Source organism: Clupea harengus, chromosome 21 (assembly GCF_900700415.2).
Source record: "Clupea harengus chromosome 21, Ch_v2.0.2, whole genome shotgun sequence".
Lineage (NCBI taxonomy): Eukaryota > Metazoa > Chordata > Actinopteri > Clupeiformes > Clupeidae > Clupea > Clupea harengus.
The window spans coordinates 2,737,204-2,754,885 of record NC_045172.1 but is presented as its reverse complement, the minus strand read 5'-3'; the positions used below and the strand labels follow the sequence as shown (position 1 = coordinate 2,754,885).

Sequence of the window (17,682 nt, the reverse complement as noted above, 5' to 3'; positions counted from 1 at the left end):
ATCGACGAGTAGTCCAATGTTATGCTGTTCGATGTAGGCTAAATGTATTCATGAAACAGATTCCGTACTACGGAGCCCGTTAAATCCCGAAAAAATACTATTTTATGCACAATTTGCTATCTTGTCTCGTCCACCAAATATTTTTTGTTCGCACAATTGATTACTATCTCTGCAATTTTCTTGTGCGCACAAAATACATTTTCTCTGCACTTCGTAAACTTCCATCGATACCCATGCATCTTTAAGTAAAGTCTATATCTTAGCAAGTAAGTAACCTAGGATGGTTTTGACACAGGTCTTAGATAGATAGATAGGAAGGTAAAAAAAGACAGAATACAGATATGTTCTACAATACTAAATATATAGAATAAAAATGTAATGTACATTAAGGCAAGATACTGCTATTAACGTGCACATTAAATGTAAAATGTACATTGTGCATTGCCACTCAGAGGAGTCTCCTCTTCCGGCAGAGGGGTCATTGTAGATTACTTTTGCAGTGGGCAGGAATGACCTCCTGTAACGGTCCTTATTGCAGCAGAGCTGAAGGAGCCTCTGACTGAAGACACTTTGTTGTCTGACCAGTAGGTTGTGTAGGACCTGTGTAGTGTTGTCCATTATGTTGAGCAGCTTGTGCAACATCCTTCTCTCCACAACCAACTCTAGGGGCTCCAGAGCAGTTTGTTCAGAGTCGCTTGCTCTAATACTGCTGGCCCAACAGGTAGCTGTAATAAAATTGCACTTGCCGCAACAGACTGGTTAAAATATATGCAACATCTTGCTGCAGCTGTGGGGGCAGGGAGGGTATAGGGTCTGTGTGACTGGGGACATGAAGGCTCTTTTTTGTGAGTAAATGAATCTGTGACATACATATAATTGACAATATTAAACCAGTCATGTTCGGACCACTGCAGGTTAGTGGCCAATATTCTGTGTTATCTTATAAGCCAAATACCACCACACCCCACCGCCTTCTTCCTGTGCTCACGTCCAAATTCATGTTGGGGCTTCCTCAGTTTCAAAAGTGACGTACCACTATTGTCTAACTTTATCTAAATCCGCATAGGCCTACCCCTGACTTAACTGATTTTTTTAAGCGTTTTTAAACGCTTTTTAGGCTGATCACAATGCCATGCCTTCTGGCAAGAATGAGATTGAAATATAACTTTATTACCTGTGTTCTCTCCATTTCTGTAAGATTTGTGCAATCAAGTGAAACAGAACCTGCGTGATACCCATATGTTACACCAATGTTTCATCTCGTGAGTGCTAGCCGACTCTTGTGAGCACAAGAAAAGTAAGAATACTGTTGTGTGTGTTGTGTGAACATGAACAGTATTTTGTACACACAAAACATATTTCATGTGCAAACCTGATAACAAATAATTCGAACAAGATGATACATTTTGCTCACAAGAATACTCTCTTTTTCTGGGCTTCAGGGGCTCAGATTCCTATGGCAGTGCATTATTCACACTTTGCATACACATCTGTGGTTGCTTTGTTGTGGAGAATGATTCAGGGGAAAAATTGCACGCTACGTCTGGGCAGCACTCCAAACAGCTGGACACTTCATATAGCTTTAGGATGGTATTCTCCACTCTCACAGCTTTCAAAAAAGAGGCCAGGTGTTCGTACCAACTTTGTTGTGGTACCCCTTACAACATGGAGCATGTTTTCACTGTCAAAAACAGGAAATGATGCCGGACTGAAGATAATGATGTTAACTGAAATGAACTTCTAAAATACCACCACGTTTCACAATATTTCAGAGTATTCCATGATGTTTAGTGTTTGACCAGAGAAAGTGTGCACAAAATATAGAGTGTACTGTAATACTGCAACCCGGCTGATGACCTCAGATTTTAAGAGCCTTTGGATTGACCATAACTAATCAGTCGTTCTTAAGTTAAACAGTTTCCTTTTTAAGTCTCGAGTAGAGTATGCTAGTCCTAAGAAGGTTTGAAGTGGAAATCCACTTTTCAATAAAAACCTTCACTCAGTGTGTTTTTTTCTCCCTGATAGGTACATGGGGCAGAGAGGGGCCCAGCCGTGGGCGAGACTCTCATAGAACCCCAACAAAAGCACCAGTCCAGAGCCAGAGTCCATAGAAGGCAAAGGAACAGGACCCCCGTGGCTCACCTCCCCATCAGACCACCAAGCACAAACGGCCAGAGTGAGTGTTGTGATGAGCTCCTATGGTTCCTGAGCCTCCTACAGACTCATTCTCACAGAACCATTTGTCTTGGCTTGTTTATACAGTCAAGAGTTTAATAGCCGTTCGTATGAACAGCTTGTCACAGCGAATTTGAGGGATTGCTCCACTTCATTTTAATTGGAATTTTTTGTTAGTTTTAAACTGGATCGTAGATAGGCGCAGACCTTAATGGTTTTAAGACAGTTAAGGTTAGGGTTAGGAATAGTGGGTTGGAGCTGGATCTGGTTATAGGATAAAAATGAAAAGCAAGTGGACAGATATTTAATTTGTATATGTGGACTTTTTGGGTTATTTAATAGAGTGTTACCAGGATGGGTTTTGTCTTTAGGAGAGGTCCATGCCACTATAGTCCACTGGAATGCGGATCAAGGTCACCTTTCCCAGCTGGGGTACCATGATGGGCGGATCCTGTTCCAAAAACCAGGTCTGTATTACATATATTCCAAAACCTGCTTTCGGTACTACCAGTACTTCGGTGAGCCAGAACTGAGCCGTGAGTCATCCAACCTGGGTCATCACATGCTACCCACCCTCAGCCCGGTCCAGTTGATGCAGTACATATTCCTGGAACGACCCAATCGGGGTTCCCCCCCCAGACCAACTACGGTCATGAAGACTGGCAGCACCCACCAGTGGAGTCCAAGTGGATATCACATGTCCTGCCAGCAGCAGGGTGGTGCTGTGGCACTGAGAGCTGGAGACGGCCTCTACGTCAGCGTCTCCAATGCTTGGATGCTGGACCCTGAGGCCGAGGGGAGTTACTTTGGGACATTCAGGATAGGGGAGTAAGGTGTGTATTTGGGGAGGGGGAGTCTGGACTATAAAGAAAGTGTGCTTCTGGACATGTGTTTTTCCTTGTGAGGTGAATTATTCGAATCTGATTGCATAATGACTGAGAATGGAAAAGAGAGACTGTGTGGATTAACTGTGTGTGTGTGTGCATGTGTGGTCCTTAAATGGGTTTTTGTAATGGAGTCTTGTTTCACGTCACTGCCTATAGTCATAGTGGAACTTTTCTTAAGATCCCAAGGGAAAGAAGGCTTTGTACAACTAAAACACAGACCAAACATGCAGGAGACACAGGAAGACAGCTGGCTTGTCTGCTTGGTCCACTGAGTGTGAAAGAATGAGGTTTCTTTTTCACTGCTTTTTATGATGCTGAACATGTTACCAGTCTGTTAAAAGGTTTTTGTAGAATGTATGTGCAGTACATAAAAGTAATTAACCTACTTATAATTAGCATTTGGTCTTAATTTATTTAGAAACTAGACACAAATTAGTATAAGATGTGCTTTGTTCTCTTAATTGTAAACATCTGTATTCAGGGCTGAAAACAAAGAAAGATTCTCCTCAGGGAGTCCATTATAACCAGGAATGGACACAACATAAATATAAGCCTTGAACTAAACATTTAGCATTAAACGTAACTCTTTGACATCTTTAAACAATCCCCAGTGTTGATGTACCGTTCAACACAACCTGTTTCCCAGATTACATACAGAGAACTGTTTTTCTTAAAGAGGTGGCCATGTCAGCAAATCTGTGAGTTGTGTGCCGTAAACCATGAGGAAGCTCACGGGGGTTGGTTTTTACAGGACAACTGCAGTCAGCAAAAAGCAATAAATCTGACGGAGATTTATTAGGTATGTTTGGATTCAATTACACATTCGTCATTGCTGAGAGAGAGAGAGAGAACATTAATGCTGACTGCTGAAATCCCCACATTAAAAAAAGTTAAATCATTCAAAGATGTTCATTCTTATTTCATCCATAGGAACAATGCCTTCAAGATGATGTGAAATACATTTTATTTTAATGTCAATCTCAATCCAGGTGTGGGAAAGTTAATCTGTGATGCTTTATTTGGCATTCCATGGTCTCCAAGCCACATTTACCCACCTAATCACAGCACTACCAATCTGACTGATGTGACAGCGCATTCCATTGTAAAGACTGGTGTAATTTGTTGAAAAAGGAAGGATTTAATGACCTTTAGCTTGACAGGGGGTCATTTTACAGAGTTTGCTCATTTTGTTTTGTTGCCTATAAAAACAAGCCTTTGTGTTGTGAGCTGGATCACTGCCAAAGAAGGAAAACAAACAATTACAGCAACATACAGGAAGGAACCGAAGGAGGCCGTGTGAGAGCTGGGTCACCGGGGGGTTACCCCACTCACTCTTTGATGACGTCTGTTGCTTAAAATGGGCCAACCTTATTTTGGGTTCCTGATGAAAACATGTTCTGTATCCTGTGGACATTGGGAAAAAGCCGAATCAAAAACCCAACATTTCAATCTCCTAATAGACACATGGTTCCCATGTTTAGGTTGTCATCATATACATCCTGTTGACAATAAAATCTCCATAATTTTTCTGTACGGTATATATATCATGGTATGTCACATAGTGTTTTGATTCTGACATTGACAAAATGAAACACATTTTAAATGTGCATTTGTTGGAGGCACAAATGGCCAACAACACACAAAAAAATCCTATGTGCGTTTTGGCTTACTTGGTATATTCACATACCAAGACTACGGTAATTAGTTCAAAATCCTGGGGAAGCCAAACATAAAAAGAAAATATGTACCCCATAGGCAGTTACACAAGATTGCATGAAATGTTTCTCCTCTGAGGCTTTGTAGGTCATCACTGAAGTTTATAGATTTGAAAAAATGAAACCAGGGTGGGACGTGCATAACAGCATTTACGGACTAAGGACTGCGTCACCTGTAGGTTATGTATCACTCCATGATACTGAACTTCAGTTTCCACAAGGAATTGTTCTTTGGTTCATCCTCCATCATAGGTCTTTGTGCAATCTGATTGTATAGTAAAGATACAGAATAGCCATTGACACTGCTTATGTCAAATTCATAGAATGAGACACACTGGATCAAATACATACATACTCATTTAATGTGTCTGTATGGAGGTGGCCGGGATGAAAGTGAGGGTAGAGTGATTCCCCCTGAAAAACAGAAAATGTGTACAGGTCATGATGGCACATTGGGTACACTGCAAGCACATTGTCATACATCAACAGCAGAGCATGCCAATTTGGACTTTTACTCCATCCGTTCACCTCTTAACGGTTTCACGCCCTCTTGATCCTGTCTTTGCTCCCTCACCCCAGCAGCAGGACAGTGGCCCACAGTGGACCCTCCATGAATGTCTTACTTACACTCTCTGTCTTGTCTTACTAACTTCTTCGTATATACCTTACCCTCACCTTAGAAGCACCCCTGCCTACCCTCTACCCTCCGTGTGAGTCTTCATGATATCTCACTAACAGTCTTGTGTCTTACTAATATTGGTCAGCCCAGATCCCCTTCCAAGGCCTCACCATCAGCATCTTCCTGTCCAGATGTCCTTCTGATTACATTTGTCGCAACCATAGTACCCTGACAACAGCTTCACGCATCTTACCATCTTTGCTCCCTCACCCCAGCAGCAGGACATTGGCACACAGTGCCCTTCACATTGTGAACATTGTGTCACTGAGAATGTAGACCGACTTTTCCTTGATTATGATTTGCTGCTCATTTGGGATTTTTACTTTTAGGATTTCTTCTAGGCGGTTGGCAACCTGCACAAGGGTTTTTTCCCCCAGATCTTACCATTGTTTTAATTTTATACAGCTTTGTTTCACTATACCTGAAAATGAAAATTGACCCTCGTGGTTTAATAAAGTGTATGAAATATATTGTATTGTATTGAATATAATTAAGACCACCATCTTAACACACACACTCTGTTACGGAACTCACAAGGTAGTAGGTTGTATGTATAATGTGCATTTCCTAGTCTGTTAAAAGATGTGTATACGTTCTTATAGCTGCATTAACGGCATGGTCAGTGTTTTTTTGTTTTGTTACAAAATCAGCCAGAATTGTTTGGCCCATTGAAACACAATGCACAAAAGAGCTTGCTAAAAATGTCTATTTTCCTCTGATGTTATTCTTGTTTGTGATTGACCCCCGTTACAATGCCAAAACAGTTAAGATTTGGATTTGTGTAGTTTATGTGAATGTCAAGAATTATGGGTTAACACAAGTCAATCCCTCGAGTATTAAATCCACTGAAATGGTAACATAAAAACTTGAGGGAGAGAAAAACTGTGATATTGCTATGATTCACTCATTCAACATAAGGGAAAGCGATGTCTTTCATGAACAGTGGCGGCGCTGTCATGGCAAAAAGTGACCGGATGCCAAAAAGAGCCCGGGTGATGTAATATTGGCTTTCGAACGACTCTTGAGTCTTCTTTATTCTTATTCTTTATTCCGTCTCTGGCGAGAGACTCTGGGGAGGTATCTATCTAGCATAGCTAGCTAGCTAGGATGGTGACAATCTAGAGTACAGTAGTAGCGTAGCAGTGTGGAGCAAGACAGCTGCTGGTAACATTATTGTTCAAGGGATGTGTGTGCATGTTGCCATTCACAAAATGCTACAAAGATTAAAATATAAAAAGTTCACAATGGCCTTTTGGGACGTTTTGTTCAACATTGATACAGTATATTAAGCTCCTTGCAACTTGCTGGTGTTTGCTATCATAGCTCAGCGTGCAATTTTACAGACGGTAACATCAACATTTTGACGGTAACATTAACATTTTTATTTTAACATAAACTAATTTGTTGGAGAGACTATTTATGTACAAGAAGTGTTTATAATACTAGTTGACATGAACCATAACTGGGGATCTTCTCTCAACTAGATATTTAGCTAGATAGCCTAGTTCGCTAGATAGCTAGCTTCAAGCAGCTTAATTTACTTTAGAGCAGACATATGTGTGTTTGTTGATCTTTGATATATTGAGTTGGGAGTGGGGTCTCCCACACTGTTTAATCCACAGCCGGGACCTTTCCCCCTGTGTTTTGGGCTTTGGAAATTTGGAAAAAACAACGTGTCACTCTAATATCTCAGGGTACATTGTGCCAGATGTAAAATGTTATAAGAGAATTCTGTATTTAGCAGCTAAGTTATGCTAGCTCTCGTTACAGCAATTTTTTCATGTCCCCCCCCAGGAATTACTCTCTGAAATGTTACCATGTATTGTCCTCCCCTACAATGAAATGGGATCTCCGCCCCTGTTTGAGGGACTTTTCTTTTAGTTAAAAACATTTTTTTGGTGATTTTGATGTTATCCTAGACTCATTCTCGCCTCTCCCACCTGAATGCTACCCACTCAGTCCTTTAGATATTTAACAGTGCATAGGCAAGCACTGAAACTACACCTTAATTCAATGCTGTCAAAAAACTATTACTCAATTGCTGGTTGTTTTGGGCATATGACATGCCAGGTTGATGCTGTCTTGGATAGATAACACCAATGACATTGAATCACTTAGGCTCCCACACGCAGTTCTCTCCCAGATCACTGCCACAGTTTAGAGGGTGGTACCAGGCCGTGTCATACCCATAGTTATGCCAGGTGTTCTGCAGAGGGTGTCCTTGGTGGTGAACTTTTTTTCACCCTGCCAACCTTCACTTTGACTCTGATGACAATTCTCTCACTTTCATGGAGACACATGGAGTACCTTCTGGCTGAGCTGCCAACTCTCCCGTTTTTCCCGGGTTTCTCCCGTTTTCTGATCCATCTCCCGCCGCCCTCCCGTTTTGTCATTTCTCCCGGTAATCTCCCGTATTTTACGAGGTACAAATGTATTTTATTAATAATTAAATCAAAATGTGTGTCCAATGTTCTAAATTTGCCAGATCATGTATGAAACGCAATCATGAGAGGCAACGCAAGTGTTAGCCAATCAAATTGCCTTTAATGCAAAGACGACAACACGGCTCTAGTCAATCAGATCACGTTTATGGTCACGTCTCAAGAGCGCAAAGCTTTAAAAAAAAAGATGGCGGACCAAACTCCGTATATGGTCGTATTTGTACCTAAAAGTGGTTTGTTTGACTTTTTTTTGCTTATATTTTTAGAAAGTTACCGAGAAATAGACACTGTACAATGTAAAAACCCCATTATTGTAGGCCTAACTGAAAAAAATACGTCTGAGAGGATTTGCGAGGTGTCTTAGGACACCTATCATTCACTTTGAATGGGGATCCGTCAACCTTGACAGATCAACGCATTCCAATGCATATAGTGTGTACACAATAAATACACTATACCATTTTCAACCAATTTGTCAATCTGGCAAGCAACATTCTATTGTGCAGTTTATCTTTCTGCACAGGCTATTGCTTTTAAGTCACCCAACTGAGCAAAGATTTTTATAAGAATTAAGTACATTCAGCATTTCTTAAGTAACCCTACTAATAAGATGTTTGCAAATGTGTTCATACTGTGTAGTGACAACAGGCTAGGGTGCTTGTTTCCTCCACTGAGATTTGATTCTGATAAGCTGAGAGAGGAACTGACTGACTACCAGGTTGCAGACAGCAAGGAGTTACCTCAGGAACAGAGAGTGGACAGATTCTGGGGCCTTGTAGGGAAAGATGAGCGCTTCAGTCAGCTGGCTAGGCCGATGAAGGCATTACTTTGCATTCCACATAGTAATGCCTCCTCAGAGAGGATTGTTACAGAAAATAGAACTAGTTTGAATAACAGCACTTTGTGCGCTCTTTTATCTTGCAAAATGTACTTTACTAAGCCTCCTTCAAAGTACACCCCATCTAAAAAAAAACACTTTGGGCAGCCAAGTCAGCCACCTACATATACAACACTGCAAAACAGTAGTTTTAAGACCTGTGCAAGTTACATTAACTGTTTCTGTGATGGTTTTTTTTATGAATTATGTAATTTACTTAAATTTTATTATTTATTCTTGGATAGTTTTGTTGCATTAAAAAATGTCATGAATTAATAATAAGTTATTGCAATTGCTTATATGCACAACATCCCTCAAAACCAACATTTGCCCCCTCGGCCCCGCCCGCCACTGAAATCTCCTGGATTTTGCTACTCAAATGTTGGCAGGTATGCCTTCTGGCCTTCTGCAAATCCCGGCTGAGGTAGACTTCTGGCCCCAGCATACCACCACTGGATGCCATTCCCTCAGAATGCTGATTGCAGACTTTGCATGGTGTTGTTTTTGGTACTCTTTATTTGTCCCCCTGAAAATTGGTCTCTTCCCTCATCCCTGCTTAGGAAAGTTGCTGTTTCATAACTGTAATAGTTACAAAATACCCAATACAACATCATCAGAACTTGATATAAATTTCATTGACAATGTGCCAAATATGCAGGGACATGTAAAGACATCCGATAACCCTTTGTGTTTGATGAAGCCTTTTCCTGAAACAATGCACAAGTTGAGGACTGCAATCTTTCACATTTCCATCGGCATCTACAAAAGGCACCAGTTTAAATGGAAACTCCTCAGTAAATAAAATAACCCTGACTCTGGTACATATTTTGTGTTCTCATGCTAGACTCTTGACTTTAAAGGTTTGAATGTTTCTTGTTCATTTTCACTCTTATCTCCAGTTTGCCAGATCATGTAGAATTGTAGTGAAAGAAAGAAAGCACTTTTTAAACACTACTTGACCTTTGTGTGTAAATAAGGTCAAAGTTTTGGAAACCAGCTGAAAGGGTCTATTTGCATCTAAAATCAAGATATACAATGAAATACAGCTCAAAATGCAATATGTTGTTAAGTCCATTTCACAGGATATTGATTAGACATAGGAAGGCCTACTTGTAAGAGTGGGAAAGTAACATCAATGCTGGTTATCTGAATGATCCCTCATTTCTTGATTCACTTGGGATCCCACACGCAGTCCTCTCCCAGACCACTGGGAACCATGCCACCGTTTAGAGGGTGGTACCAGGCGGTGTCAGAGGGTGTTCTTGGTGGTGAACTTTCTTTCACCCTGCCAACCTTCACTTTTACTTTGAGCACAATTCTCTCACTTTCATGGAGGAACATGATCCCGGCTGAGGTAGACTCCTCACTAAACTAGACTAGACTCTAGACTCCTAGAGTCTGCCAACATTTGGTGCATAAGATCTCTGTGACTCAGGCAGTTCCAGAGGATACCTGCTGGCCTTCTGCAGATCCCGGCTGAGGTAGACTCCCCGCCCCAGCATGCCACTACTCGATGCCATTCCCTCAGAATGCTGACTGCAGACTTTGCCAACATTTGGTGCATAAGAGCTCTTCAGCAATCGCCTAAGCAGAGCAGGAAAGTAATTTTCTTTCCTCATCCTAACTGAGACTGAAGATGGTTAGGGATAGGAATCTGTTACATTAACGACACATAGTGTAGAGTTTTACACCAAAAAGATGGCCTTATATAAAATAACTTTCTTCTTGCTGGCCATGTTGTTGTGTTTAGCAGGAGTGGTCTACAGACAGCATATGTACCATGAAGGAGTGCCTATATGGATCCCGGGTACAGCACACAGCGCATCTTGCGACTGTTGCTAGCCAGTTGGGCACTGTTCGGTATCCTTAATAATGATAAAGTGGCCATAGTACCTACTGTTAATTACTCACCTAAATGTATCTCCTTAATGCTGATGGATGTGAAAACATTGCTCCTCATCACCACATCACGCTTACTGGCAGCCAGACTCTACCCACTCACTTTGTTTCTGTCTTCCCCTCCTAGTCTAGACTATCTTTGCTCTTGGATGCTGCTGTAGTTTTTCCACCCGATCTGCTTGTAGAAACACTCGGCCTTCACGTACCCACTCCCACCACACTGTCATACACTTATTCTACCCCATACTCTATGCTATTCTTTTCCCGTAATGTAAATAATGGCCATAATTGACATAGTTTTCTGTTCCATTGCTCTTCTTAACCTTGTAATAGTAACCTTACGAGCACACTATATACCTACTATAGCCACTAAGCTGTTCTACAATACCTTAATGCTCTCTCACCACCTTCTCCCCCTCCAATTTTATGTATGAACCATATTATATATGTATGTATTAAGTTAATTTACCATATGCATGCTGTGTACACCTACCCCATGTATGCTGTGTATATTTACCACATGTATGCTAACATGCTCATCATGATACATGTATGATTTATTTTGCTTGCTATGCGTCTGATTGTTTTCCCTCCTCTTCTGCCACAAGACCCCCCCCCCTCTTTTTCTATCTCTACCGACCTCAAGTGGATGGGCCTTACGTGCCGCGGTTCTGCTTAAAGTTTCTTCCTGATTTGCAGGGAGTTTTTTCCTTGCCCCTGTCACCATTGTTGATTTAGATGATTTTATTTAGAAGTCAACATTGAACGATCAGATTGAAAATAACAAAAACAAGGCGTACATTGTAATAACAGGAATGAAGAAAGACTATTTCTCAAATAGATGACTTTCTTGTAGCATTCCATCTGAATGGATCTGTGTGAACTAACAGTCTGTGGAATAATGATGATGATCAACTGAAAGCTCTGAGAGCATCTGCAATGAAATGTAATTGGAATTAGGCATAGGTGGGTCTTTTGTGATGTATTCGTAATGTTTAATTATTTATAAAGATATCTGATCCATTTGGATGATATCCAGTCTCTTTAGTTATTACCTACACTGCTTTTGAGAATCAGTCAAGGAATGCAAACTGATGGAGATAATTTCCAAACACTGTTAATGACTTAAGAATATAATAATCAAGTGCTTTGTATTAATATATTCCTTGTATGAATCATGTGCTTATGAAAGCAGGAACATGGCTTTTCTGCGTGTGTGTAACTAAGATTATTAGGTGCCACTTAGTCTGCATATGTACAAGAGCATGTTTAGACCAGAAGTGATAAGAAGGGTCGAACTGTGCTTCTTCCGACCTTGCAAAACTTCCATCCTTGCCTCGGACGTGAGAAATCCACCACGTGATTATCCCTGCTGAACGCTCAACTTCTGTCTATATAAACCTTGTGCGATGTGTTTATCATTGCTTCACTTTCAGCCTTGTGCTGGGAGTGAGCCCGATTGCAATTGTTGTCTGTCTAATAAATATACTTATATGCAGCTCCGGAGTCCTGAGGTAACTAGGGTGAATTTTCACCTATCATATTTGGGGGCTCGTCCGGGATTCCAACAACCTCAACGGCTCTCCACGCTGGGCTAATCATCAGGACCTGAACCATACGGAGGAGTATGAGACTCTGTTTTTCTAAAGACCTCCAACTTGAATTGGAAGGAGGCCAGGGCCTGCCAGCGGGGAGAGCCGAGAGTGAAGGAAAAGAATTGGACTGTAGGGTGTGGACTCCGAAGCTGTTTGTGAGTATATTGTTTGTTTGTTGTAAGTGCACGGTAGTATATTGTTGGTTTATTGTTTGTTTCGGTTTTGTGTACACGTGTCTTCGAGTGGGGCTGTGTTGCCTGTTCTCCGCGGGGTAGAGAAGGAATTCTTTAAGGTTACAAAGTTGTTAGAGATATTCCTGCTTGCCTCGTGTGTTGAACGAATTTGCTAGCTGTGTTAAAAGGTTGTAAATGAGAGATAAACCTGCGTGGTAGGGGGTCCTCCGCAAACTCTTCGGTTGTAAATGAGAGATTAAACCTGCGTGGTAGGGGGTCCTCCGCAAACTCTTCGGGTAAATGAGAGATATATCCCCTTGGCCACTGGAAGCTGTACAAACTCTTCGGGGTAAATGAGAGATATATCCCCTTGGCCACTGGAAGCCTGTACAAACTCTTCGGGGTAAATGAGGAGATATATCCCCTTGGCCACTGGAAGCCTGTACAAACTCTCTAGACCTATTTCTAGACGACTCCGGAGAAGTCTTTTAAAGGTCTATCCATTCCCCTTTACCTGGTGTTTTGCTGTGGGGTTGATACTAACTGTTTTAGATATATTCCTGAAAGAATTTGCTAGAGTTAGAGATACTCCTGGATGCTGAGGTATATTCCGGTCTCCTTAAGAGACAAAACACAAACATTGAGAAACTCAGTTATAGCTCAGTTAGAGGGGTATAGTACGTTACGAATAGATATATTCCTGAGGGAGACGAATTAAAAGAGCTATCTCCAGTCTGCTTTAGAGATAAGAATTTGCAAGAGTCAGAGATCTCCTGTGTTATTTTTCTGTGGATTGAGACAACTTTTTACAATGGGTAAAAACACAGATAATTATAGTCATAATTTATGTAATTAAAGGACTGATTTCGCATTACTGAGATGCCTTGACCCGGAACCAGTAGGGGACTGATCACCCCAGGGAAATCCCCTGGCCTCAACCTCCTCACAAACGAGAGAGACGGAGGACCTCTGGTCGGGCTCGGGTTGACTCAGCATTGCGATCTCAAGAACAAACTATGAGAGTCTGGAAAATGTAACATACTAACCCTAGTGTGAAGAATAAGATAAAGGTAATTTAAAAAGGTTTTCAAGAGCAGTTATTATTAGAGGTATTAAGAGAAATACATAAAAAACTTACAAATGGGAAAAAGTGCGTCAAAGCAGAAGACGCACATGATAATAGCAATAAGAGGTGGTTTAAAATGTCTACAACAAGAAGAAAATTGTAACACTGATTTGAAATGTTTTTACATTATTGGTTGCACCAAACAGAGCAAAGCTAACGTTAATGGTGGCAAGAAAGCCAATGATTTTTTGTTTTGTTTTGTTTTATGTGACTTTGGTGCCTGCTGAGCAGTAATCAGAGGAATTAGATGCCCAGAACAGTAAGGTTGTAAGAAGAAAGAGACATCTTAAAAGCAGAGTTTGAAACAGGAGAGATATTTCAAAATACAGATTATGTTTCAAAAACATGCCCTACAAACTTATTAGGAAGAGATGTGATGTGGGTTGGGCATTAGAATTGTTCCAACAATACATGGGTTTTAGAATAAATTAAAACAATGATGTCCCAAAATATTATTATGTATATAATATACACTGTTTAGCCCAAAAAAAGATTTTAAGAGAAATGTAAGCCTGTCACACTAACTACATTACCTAGACTGATACATTGGACTAAGACAGGATGGGTGGGGGCTGAGTGCTGGCTCAAAAGACTGTATTCTCACAAGCCATGAGCTCAAACTTAGCTACAGTTCGAGGGACAGTCAATGTTGTTGAACATCTAGTGCTGTTCCTCCAGATAAGAAGACCTGTAAACAACATACCCCGGCTTGTTAGGATTTTTAGCAGAAAACAAGGCCACAACATTAGCAGCTATGGTCCACTAAAGTAAAGCTATCTTAAAAAGCACCTCAGCCACAGACAAAGAAATAAATTATGTATTTTCTGAGAATGACTAACTTCTGAGATAATGGATTCCTAACCACGAGTTAGAAACACAAATGTTGCAGAGTTTACTTTATTCTCAGCCCAGGTCAGCAGGAGATATTATTAAAAGGCCTGAAGATGGAAAGCAGGCATTTGAACAGATAAAACAACTGTTGGTCAGTTCTGCTGTCCTAGCACATCCATGACATGACAAAGCCATTCATACAAACTGTAGACTAAAAAAAAGGTTATATAACATCTGTGTTAATGCATAAGTGGGGACTTAAAGTTGATACAGTGGCATACTAGTCAACACGGCTAGATCCAGTAGCCCAAGCAATGTCTGAATGTTTACAAGCAGTAGTGGCTGCAGCCTTGGCGGTGCAGGCCTCTGCTCCTATTGTACTAAACAGACACTTACACTGAAAGTGCCACATGTTTATTTTTTTTTATTTCTTTTGCTCACTCAGCCTCATATCAATATTGAGCGCTGCATGACATTTATCCCAGTTACACTTTTACTTACGGCAGAGGACAGATAAAAACTATGGCAGCCAGAGCTGACCTACAAGATATGCCTTTTCCAGAAGCTGATTTAACTATTGTTTGTTGATGGTTCACGCAAATAAACCTTGAACGCATAGCCAATACTTCCACACTATTCTGCACAAGCAGCGGAACTAATTGAACTGATTGCGCACACATGCAAAGACCCGGTTTCATTGGGAAACCACAAAGCAGACAAGGCCACTAACCAGGCCACTACAACAACCATCTGACACATACACAATTGAAGAATTAGATCTCACAATATTAAAAGATATGCTGCAATATTGAGCCATGGTGAAAACATGCCTCAATAAGTGGGGATAGTAAGCATATATTTGTACTTCTTATTTATATTTCATGAGAAAGATGTTTAATCATTCATTATTGATTTTATTGGGTTAAATCCCAACGAAAGAAAGAAATATTGTCTAGCCATAGACAATCACTGTTCATACAACCCCCAGTCAGCCGGACTGGTAGAAAAGAATGAACCGACCTATTGAAAGCAATTTGAGAATCCAAGAGTGAAATTAGTGAAATTAAGCATGCATGTTGTTATCACTGTTTGAAATGATGTATGGAAGAATCTACACTGCCTAAACTCTCAAACTATTTGCTGAAACAGACAAAGAGATTGAATATACATTTGCAGAATATATGGCAAAGATGATGTCGAAACTAAATGCTCTCAGACTTCTCTCCCCTACACAGGAACACTGTGAGGCTGAATTCAAGGTTGGACCAGGAGATTGGGTCCTAATCAACAGCCTCAAAAGAAAACACTGCCATTCGCCCAAGTGGGACAGACCATAACAAGTGCTACTGTCAACACCTACCGCAGTCAAAATAGCTGATAGAGTCACGTGGATACTTCTGGCTCAATGCAAACGGGTAAGCCTGCACACGGCTGAGGCAGAGGAATAAAGATCATCTTTCTTTGCTGTTTCCAGGGTGTGCCCACTGTGACAGAAGACCAGCCTACAAAGGGGTTTAGATGTTTAGATTCTATTCGTCTCAACCGCTGGCAGAAGATACAGTACTCTCCTGGGGGATTAGAACCTAGTGGAAATTGTGGAGTAAGAGGTCTCTTCCTCTGCAAGGTCATAGGAGGTTACGGAAAGTGGGCCAGAGGATGTGAGGGACTCTTAGCAACGACTGTAGGATTTTACATTGTTGTTCTAGTAACATACTTATGAATGATACAGCAAACACAGGCCCTGGACGAATATCCACGATGGGGCCTGGCTAAAGATCATCCGTGATGGAAATGGGTAAATCAGACCGTCAGAACGCAAGTACCACAAGTTAGTTTAGTCTGTTTAGTCTGTGCAGGGCCCAGGGTGCCGACCAAACCACTCCTGGCGACCCCTGTACCTTATGACATAGATCACTGCGACAAAGAATTTAGAGAAACTGAAGCCTGGAAGAAACATGGTCAACTTACTCTTAGCTATCAAGTGCACGTGTGAGATGTGCCATCTATCGGACACCTCGTGTCGTAGAAAAGAATGTTCATATCTTCCTGCCCAATGTAACTACATACAACAGCCAATGTGTTCTACAGAATGTTTGCTGATGATGGGAAATAGGGCGTTTAATGATGCAGCTATACAGCATGACTGTTCACATTTTAACTGACCCTACATGCCAGACAATGTTGCCCCACCTCCACACATTATTAGAAAAGATGCTCTGTTTGAATGCTATTTAAAACCTGGGGAAAAGAACGATCCACACCTAGGACACTGGACACAATGTAAAACCATTACACATGTGATAGATAATGGGAGAGAAATACAGTTAAATACTTCCACTGAATGTAGAATAGCGGAGATGTGTTTGAATGGCAGACTTCTTGAAGTACAGGATATAGCCATAGCTGATAAGTGGGGATGGTGAATTAAGAGCTACACTACCTGTGGGTTGGTCTGGGCCTTGTGCTAGAACAATGTTGGTACAACCTTTTCAGATTTCCCCCAGGTCCAAGACTCACCAGTACCTGAGGAACGTTCCAATGCATTCCGTACGAGGGAGGAGAGAAGCAGGGGATGACAGCGGGATCTGGTCCGATGGCCTGGGCATTCCCTGAGGCATTCCAGACCACTACAAAGCCTTGAACCCAGCAGCCAATGGCCTGGCATCTACCCTCTGCCCCTGGTGCGTCATCGGAGCACACACAGATTGGATTAACTTCCTTTACTACGCTGAGATGAAGTTCCAGAACCTGACCACAGACGGACTACAAAAGATCAGAGAAGAACTACACGCCAACTCCAGGTTAACGCGGCAAAAAACAACCGTGCTTGAAATTCTCACTGCCATGAATGGAGGCATTTGTGTCATGCTTGGTACTGACCAATGTTGCACATATGTCCCTGATAACACCCGAGATGGGAAAGACTTAGATCTGATCCTACAAAAGATGCAAAAAGTTGTCCAACAGAATGCCTGATGGGGAACAGGGCCTTCAAGGACAGAGCAAAGAGGCCTTGTTTGAATGTTATCTGAAGCCTAGGCGAGCTAATGACACACACACACACACACACACACACACACTCACACTCGACACCCACTATGTTGGCCTACAAATGCAAAGTATACAAATGTGTGATGTGAAATATGATGATTGACTTATGATGAGATGAAATAATGCTCAGTAATGATCTCTGTTCCGAAAATCCATGTGATGAAGCTCAGAGTGATGATTTTGAGGTTATCCATTGAAATTGATAATTGACGAATTAAGAAAGATGATTTGTG

The 17,682-nt window shown here is 41.3% G+C and overlaps 1 protein-coding gene and 1 pseudogene across 1 annotated transcript; one reads left to right on the top strand and one right to left on the bottom strand.

Moving 5' to 3' along the window:
• The first annotated feature begins 896 nt into the window (after positions 1-896).
• Positions 897-3,962, top strand: LOC105893309 (tumor necrosis factor ligand superfamily member 11-like). The gene is made up of 3 exons (XM_031559155.1): positions 897-914; positions 2,026-2,176; positions 2,547-3,962. Exons 1-3 carry the CDS (start codon positions 897-899, stop codon positions 3,005-3,007), a joined length of 630 nt encoding a protein of 209 aa, XP_031415015.1. The 3' UTR covers positions 3,008-3,962.
• Positions 3,963-7,435: 3,473 nt separating this feature from the next.
• On the bottom strand, positions 7,436-10,294 carry LOC122128614 (annotated as a pseudogene).
• Positions 10,295-17,682: the final 7,388 nt, after the last annotated feature.